The sequence below is a fragment of the Cibotium barometz genome, chromosome 2, assembly GCF_041138505.1.
Source record: "Cibotium barometz isolate CiBa-2024 chromosome 2, ASM4113850v1, whole genome shotgun sequence".
Lineage (NCBI taxonomy): Eukaryota > Viridiplantae > Streptophyta > Polypodiopsida > Cyatheales > Cibotiaceae > Cibotium > Cibotium barometz.
The window spans coordinates 57,697,749-57,706,108 of NC_141047.1; the positions used below are offsets into that span (position 1 = coordinate 57,697,749).

The 8,360-nt window shown below is 38.3% G+C and overlaps 1 protein-coding gene across 1 annotated transcript; it reads left to right on the forward strand.

The window, feature by feature from the left end:
- Nucleotides 1-4,204: 4,204 nt before the first annotated feature.
- Nucleotides 4,205-6,541, forward strand: LOC147641257 (calmodulin-6-like). The gene is made up of 2 exons (XM_086819746.1): nt 4,205-4,412; nt 5,969-6,541. The coding sequence occupies exons 1-2, from the start codon at nt 4,337-4,339 to the stop codon at nt 6,340-6,342; spliced, it is 450 nt and encodes a 149-aa protein (XP_086675872.1). The 5' UTR covers nt 4,205-4,336; the 3' UTR covers nt 6,343-6,541.
- The last annotated feature ends 1,819 nt before the right edge of the window (nt 6,542-8,360 follow it).

Sequence of the window (8,360 nt, forward strand, 5' to 3'; positions counted from 1 at the left end):
GAGACCAACAGTTGAGAAGTTGTCTGACTATTTGTGGATGTAGTGTCAAAAATGTAATTTTGGTTTATTGTAAATTTTCAAGATATTAATCAAAATAATGCCTCTTTTTTCAAGATATTAATCAAAATAATGCCTCTTTTTTCTTTTAAGAAATCCAATGTTTTTTAAAACTATGTGTCTTATTGAAACTTTTTTCTAAATTCTATCAATATGACATAAAATGTTTTTTTTCAAAACATTCAAAAGAATTGTTATTTGCATGATTTTGTTGTCATTGAAGATGACTCATTGGTTCATTGTAGGATAGAGTTTTGCCTATGGGGAGCAATGATTTGAACTTGTGGGTGCATTAAAATTAGTAGATATTTCTTTTGGTCCCTTTCACGAGCTGGGATTTGGTGTAAGTTGAGCCCTTTGAATTGCCATGTAAGAGCAGCTAAAGCATCTTATTTATTCATTCATTCAAGTTTGGGACTTGCAAAAAACGTCAAGAAGTGGCAAAATTAAACCCATGATTTTTGTATCACACCATAATAGCGAATGGGATTACATTCCACCTTCTTTCTTTGCTAAAATCCTTTTGACCTTGAACATGGTACCATACACGAGGCAATCTCTCTCTCTCTCTCTCTCTCTCTCTCTCTCTCTCTCTCTCTCTCTCTCTCTCTCTCTCTCTCTCTCTCTCTCTCTCTCTCTCTCTATATATATATATATATATATATATATATATATATATATATATATATCGAGATGTGCATGTGAGTGTGTGTGTTGGAAGGGGGGGGACCCAAATTGTCCCCCATATTCCTATGATTGAATGCATACCTTTGGTTGCTATGAATTCAATTCGTTAATATTTACATAGCCAACCTTCAATGATTCACCTTAATTGTAAACTTTGGACTATGTCTTATCATACCTCAAACTATTACAATAGATCATTAGAGTCCCACACCAACGGTTAATCACCATTTTCTCTCTCTCACCAAAAAAGGGTATGAGTACTCTCTTAATCAACCCTATGACTTGAGAGAATGAAATAATAGTGTAATTAGAGCGAAGGCCATAGCTAGAAGCAAGGGCTAAAATTACACCATATATAAGCATATTTTATGTGTTCCATTGAAGCTTGTCATTTATTGACATTTTGCACTAGCTACAATGACTTGATAAAAATTATTAATGGGCTAGTCTATTATCTTGTTCCTTTCATAGGTTGTGATTCTATCTATGTAGCGAGATACAATCCCTCATAATCTTCTTTTTGAACAAATGTCTCTTGTGTAACCTAGAATAGACACCTCAAAAATGTCTATCGTGTGACCTAAAAAAGACACCTCAAAATGTCTGTTGTGTGACCTAAAATAGACACCTCGAAAGAAATAGTGCAATCATCTATATATAAGAGATGTATCAAATATTGTTAGAAATTAACACATCTTGTTGACTATGATTCCTTTGTTAAAAGTTAGCCTTGCATGCTTTTCCTTGGTTAAGGTGAGTTTCCTTCATGTGCTACAATATGACTTGTTATCATATAATTCAATTAAAAGCGTCTTTACTTGGGTTTAGAAAAGGTCAATTAATTACAAAAACTCTCTATTTGATTACCACATGGCTTCACCTTATTCAAAGTGAACTTTGACTCTCCAAGAACTTCATGTGGCTTCACCTTATTCAAAGTGGACTTTGACTCTCCCCAAGAACTTCATGTGGCTTCAACTTATTCAAAGTGAACTTTGACTCTCCAATAACTTCATGTGGCTTCACCTTATTCAAAGTGAACTTTGACTCTCCAAGAACATGTGGCTTGCATATACATTGAATCATTATGTATATGGTTATGCATGGATTATGTTTGATCAAGAACCATGATAAGAAAAAGTTAACAAGTTTTAGTATCATTAAGTATATGGCGAGTATATGGCCCATATACACATTGAATCATTATGCTTATGGTTATGCATGAATTATGTTAGGTCAAGCACCATGATAAGAAAAAGTTAACAAGTTTACATCCCCATGATTTTCTCACCCTAAATTACGTCTTACTACAAGACATGTACAAGTATAAAATTTTAAAACTTTGTGAACACATATGTGCATGAGCCAGTTAATTAGGATAATAAAGGGACATACTTTCTTGGTTGAAATGTCAAGGATACTTGTCTACTTCATGATGGTCAAGGCTAGAGACCTTTAATGAGTGAATTTATTAAATTAAAATTGAGGCCCCGCAAAAAAGAAGGTGGATTTGCATCATAAGAAGTTGTCATGTGAGTCTTGAAGGACATGAAGGACCTTATGAGATAACGTATTGAAATTTACAAATGTGATACAAGTCTTGATACCTTACAACATACTGAAGTGAAGTTAGAGTGAAGTTAGATGATGAATTAAGGGCTTAAATAGATGCAAGTACGTACCTTGTTCCTTCATAAAGCAAAAAAGTTTAATTATTATCTCCTCTTAACAAATGAAGTTGTTGATCACATTGATGTATTCTTGACCATTAAACATCTTTGTCTTAAAGCCTCCAGTGATAGTGATGTAACGATTTCACACTTTACCCTAAAAGGTGGGTTTGGACAAGTTAAATATACTTGATGATGCATGTGTGCTTACAAACACCCCCTGCCCCCCTCCTCCCAACACACACACACACACACACACACACACACACACACACACAATCCCAGTAAACTCGTGGCTTTTTTATTGTATGGATGTGAGTAACATGACTTTGCTCTCTTGAGGACTCCACAGTTGTCAAACTTTGATTATTGGTTTTCTTAATAAAAGATTCATCTCTAATCAAGAACTTTCATTGTCTTTTTAGTTCGTGTTGATTTGTGATCACACACACACACACACACACACACACACACACACACACACACACACACGTCTCAACCCTATTGCCGAGCATCTCTTGGGACCTATACATGCAATATATAAGCAAAAAATTTGCTAAAACCATTACTCTTATGTTTTGTCATGAATTAGAAATATGGGAATTGAGCTAAATACTAAGGAATGACAAGTAGCCAAGAGATTTGGAGATGCGACAATATGAATCATGTATGAACATCATCAATACCTCATTACTAGCTTGCATCCCTATTCAACATCAATAGACGGTACTCAAATGTTAAAAATGAAACTCTAGAACTCCATTTCAAGTCAATGCCACACATGCTATGAAGTTGAGTTCACAATGATAAGTAGTAGCTTTTGAGATGGGTTTATAGAAGTCCAAATTGAACCTTGCAACTTGCAACTTATGAGACGGCTCTTGTCTCCTAATGAGATCCATATACGTATATGCACACGCACACACACATACAAGTACGTGCATACTTGGTATTAGTATGCAAGCTTTGTGAATTAATGATCTTCTTACGTGTGTGTGCATGAAGACACATGCATGTACTAACACCGATACATATGCACATGCACACACAAATGATCTTCTTACGTGTGTGTGCATGAAGACACATGCATGTACTAACACCGATACATATGCACATGCACACACAATTTTGCACCTCTACCATAAGCTAGGCTGCTTCTTTTTTATTGATGCTAGTTAGTTGCATCAAGGTACATACTTTATGGTACATGCTCATGGTACTCGTTGTGTGTGCATGCATGAAACTCACGAATTGCAACAAGAAGCCAATGTTTCATGAGCCATTTTGCATGTAGATGAGTGGGGTGTAAGCACACGTGAGTGTGTATTTGGGTGCCTACACATGTACATGCGTACATGCATACACCCAAACACGTGTACGTATACATGTACATCTGTAGCGTCCAAGTACACATGAGAAACATGCACACATACATGTACACATGTACATGTGTAGGTGTCCAAATACACACATGTACATGTGTACGTGCATGTCTACATATGTGCACAGTTTAGGTGTGTGCACGTACACATTTACGTGTGTAGGCGCCTAGATACACACTCTCGTCGTGTGCTTACACACCGCATGTGTACAGGCACGATGGAGCATGAAACAATAGCTAGGGACACACATGTTGGGCTTTAGTTTCACCGCATGTTAGGAGTACCATGGATGTGTACCATAAAGTATGTACCTTTATGTGGCAGACGTGAACTAACGGAATCAAAATCCTCCCATCTTGCCATTCTTCTTTTTATCCAGCCTTCGCTTCTGGAATGTTCACGTACTACAGAGACCCTCTCTCCCTCCCCCACCCCCAACCCTACATAAATTTAGAGCACAGCTGACGCCTCAAGGGCTTAGATCGCAGAGTTTTGAAGCAACATTTTTCCAAGCTTTTTTATTCTTCCAGGCTTTCGAAGATGGTGGAGCAGCTCTCTGGCGATCAGATCTCCGAGTTTAAGGAAGCTTTTAGCCTCTTCGACAAAGATGGCGACGGTCTGTGTTTTTCTCTTTTTCCCAATCGTATCGTTGATCTTCCGTTTTTTAGAGTTTCTGCACCAGCAATGAGAACTCATTTTAGGGTTTTGTCCACTCTTTCATTAAAAGCACGCCAATCTAAGCTATACAATTTGTTAATTTTAGTGTTCTTAATTTTCTGTTTTAGGGTATACAGACTCTTGAAATGACTTGGCTTATGCATTAGGGTTTCCAGATTTTTGGTGCTCTGTTCAGGGTTTAGCTTGTCTTGGAAGCTCGTCCTTGTTAGATCATATAGATCTACTGCCCTTTACATCAATTCTGGACTTATTTCTGACCTTTTCGATTTCATGCATAGCCTTTCTTATCCTGCTTTACCCGAAATATACCACTTAACCATAGACAACACCATACATGGTATCTTACTATTGGTAACCATAGACCCTACAAAAGCTTGGATCTAATAATGTCCCACAGATTTGCTCAGAATTGCATTTTTGTAGCATCATTTGTGTAATCAAACTTTGGAGCTGTGGTTTATGCTAGAAAAGTTTGATTAAAGTAAGACAACACTTAGACGTAAACTACACATAGATTCAGCCTTGATCTTGTGATCCTTTTCTGCCTTCTATAGGATAGGGCTAGTTGTGTGGGCTGCTGTACTTGTGCCTCTTTTCTGGTGAAGTCCGATGATTATCAAATGTTCAAAGCTCTCATGAGCTTTAATTTCCTCCAGGAACCATTGAAGTTGCATCATGAGGCATCCTATATGTTCACTCACAATTCGTAGTGGTGTCGAGGGTGATGTTAATGCATGGATGAATGAATTCTTCTGCTTTTTATGTTTCTCCATTCGTTGCAATGACCATTCAAATGGGAAAAAACCTGCTGGACGACCTGCAGGCGGTCAGGTGTGAAATCTGGCCTTCCTCTTCAATAGTGCATATCTTGAAGGTCAGGGTGATTCGCAAATGTAAAGTCAGGGTGATTCGCAAATGTAAAGTGAATGGCACCATGGCTTGCTGTTTCATTGCTTGCAAAGATGGGCTGGAGAAAATCGAGAATGGAATGCCTCCTTATAATGCTTGAAAGTGTACATCTTGCTGCAATGCTCTGCACCGACCACATTTGCCATTTATGATTGGATGGTTTTTCAGTGCTCTGCTTAGATGACATTTGCCACTTATCTTTGGATGGCTCTTTGATTTTTAGGCAACTAACATGGACTTTGTCCCTTTATGTGTACAATTGGCAGTATGCTCTTGATTTTCAAGAGGCCTTGGTTTTTAAGATGCCTTTATGTTTATCTGCTGCGCCTGGGGCAAATGTTGTTCATGAATGCTTGCGACACCTGAACAAAGCCAGCTTGAGGTTGTTATGGGGATGACATGCTGTTCTGTTTCCACACCTGGTTAATAAAGGCTGACAACTTTGCGCCATGCATAGAGGAGCTTGAAACCTTCGAAATGGAGTACACGGTTTATATGCATGCGTGCACACACATATTCTGTGAGTAGATCCTTATGTAGTTGCAATATGTGGGCAAGGTGTGTTAACACTCTACCTCCATGCAGGTTGTATCACAACGAAGGAATTAGGCACCGTGATGCGATCACTTGGTCAAAACCCCACAGAAGCAGAGTTGCAAGACATGATAAATGAGGTCGATGCAGATGGCAATGGAACCATTGATTTTCCAGAGTTTCTCAATCTCATGGCACGTAAAATGAAAGATACAGACTCAGAGGAGGAGCTGAAGGAAGCATTTCGTGTTTTTGACAAGGATCAGAATGGATTTATCTCCGCTCAGGAGCTCCGCCATGTGATGACCAACCTGGGGGAGAAGTTAAGTGATGATGAGGTTGATGAGATGATTAGAGAGGCTGATGTCGATGGAGATGGTCAAATCAACTATGAGGAGTTTGTCAAGGTGATGATGGCCAAGTGACCTTGCCTTTTTTATTAGATGTTTTTGGCACCTTTGTGGGTTATTTTAGCATCTAGATACTCATTTCTGCAGGCTAGACTTTCTGGTCATGTCACAAAGTTTGACGTCTTGATCCTAGCTATGTATGTCTAGCTGCCTAGAGATGTAAGCCTCTTACTAACACTCATTTGTGTCTTGAATAGAGGGAATGTCGCTACTATGTTTGTGTCTTGCGAGTTCACTTTGTTTTGAATTCTCTCTTTTTTGCTTCATATTGGTTATCTGTAAATGATTTGGCTCTTTCTAAAGGTGATGATCTTTGAAAGCAATTAGTTTGGAGAAAAGCTTGCTAGGATGTCTCGTGGATGAGATTGGAATTCAGATTTTTTATTATTGTTTATCCTATGTTTGTGCAACCTGATTTTGATCCAAGTTATACTTTTCATCAACCTTGGGCCCCCTTTCTACAAATAATTAATGTCATTCTGATTGAATGCTTTTTGAATATTGGATTGAAAACCCTGGAGCATCTCAACAAGCAAATGTAACCATTTGTTTTTAAGGCTCTCATGTCCTCAACTGTTCAATATTGAGTTTTTTGACTGTTAATCTCATGTAGCATGCATGTAAAGGAAGTGTTTAAAGCAGTTGCTTGTATAAAGGTGGCTTCAGAGGATCCCACCAACATTCAAGCCTTATGTGGCACACATCCGGAAAAGCCTTAGCATGGCTAGGGGACGGCTGCATTGAATATGATACACCATCTTAAGAGCACACACTTGTCCCAAGAAATTAAGTTCTTTTCTGGAGGGAAGATGTTTGAGCGTATGAACTTTAGTTTTTGTGAAGGAACCTAAATGAACAGTTTCTCTGGAAGGAGATGTATATAAACCCTCTGTTGCCAGCTGTGTGCTAACAAGTAGATGTATAGAAAACGCATATGCAGAAAGGCTTAGCTCACTTTTGCTACCTGCGGTTTGTGTGCATTCTTTAAGAATTTTGCTTACTCATTTTTTGGCAGCCCCCCAGATCAAGATAGCTTTTCAACTTTGGGGTCTAGCTCAATTGCATCCCAGTGATTTTTGACATTTAGGCAAGGGAGAGCGGAGAGCTTTTAACAAACTTAGAGATGCCCCCTTATGAGCCACTCAGAGACGTGGTATGCAAACTTGAATGGAGGTAGCACAAGATACCAATTTGATTGAGCTTCTAGGAAAGCATTTTTTACAGCCTCAAAATATTTGCCCTCATGTACAATGAATGAGCTTCAAGGTAGCATAAACCCTAAGCTATTTAAGTGAGGAGCCAGAAAAGGGATCTAGGGCATTGATTTGATTTTGGGTCATAATACCCTTGTTTAGAGCAAATTGTTATAAATAAATTAGGGGGGGGGGGTGTTCTCCAGCCAAGAAACAACCTTATCTAAAGTTTTTTAACTTCACACCTACAAAATAAGGATGAAATAACATGCATTAAAAAAAATCTGAACATTAGAATTCAAAATAAATCACAACAAGGCATGATTATGGATAATTCTTGAAAATGCAAAATTACTCGATGGAACCATTCACAAAGAAACAATGTACATAGGTTTAAGAGCCTCCTAAAGAAAAAAGAAAACAAGTTTTTGATTATTGGATAATTACAAGGTGACAACTTGTTTATATCAAGTCAACAATTGACTGTAAGACCTAAAACAAACCACATAGAAGGCTTCACAAGAAAGCAACTCCATTGTTGTCAACGCTAGAGGAAGAGGAATGAAGAGAGTTCAATACTGTGCTTCCTTGGAGGAAAGGGGTTCCCACCTCTCCTCCAAGTAAAGGCCTCCCTATGCCATCATCAACCTCAATATCACCTTCATCATCTCAAATTTGGATAGGAGAACTAGGCCGATCTAGTGACTTCGTTATGTGCATCATCACTTCCATCAGCATTGCTCGTCATCATCATTGCTCTTGTGTACACATGTTGCTTGGCATAGAGTATTCAGTCATCTTTGCTTTTATATAGTGGTCTCAAAAGAACATCCAAGAACA

Excerpts from the sequence above, each read along its gene's own strand:
- LOC147641257 (XM_086819746.1), top strand. The coding sequence starts at position 4,337 with ATGGTGGAGCAGCTCTCTGGCGATCAGATCTCCGAGTTTAAGGAAGCT. Across the intron at positions 4,413-5,968 it reads CTTCGACAAAGATGGCGACG|GTTGTATCACAACGAAGGAA; the intron begins GTCTGTGTTTTT and ends ACCTCCATGCAG.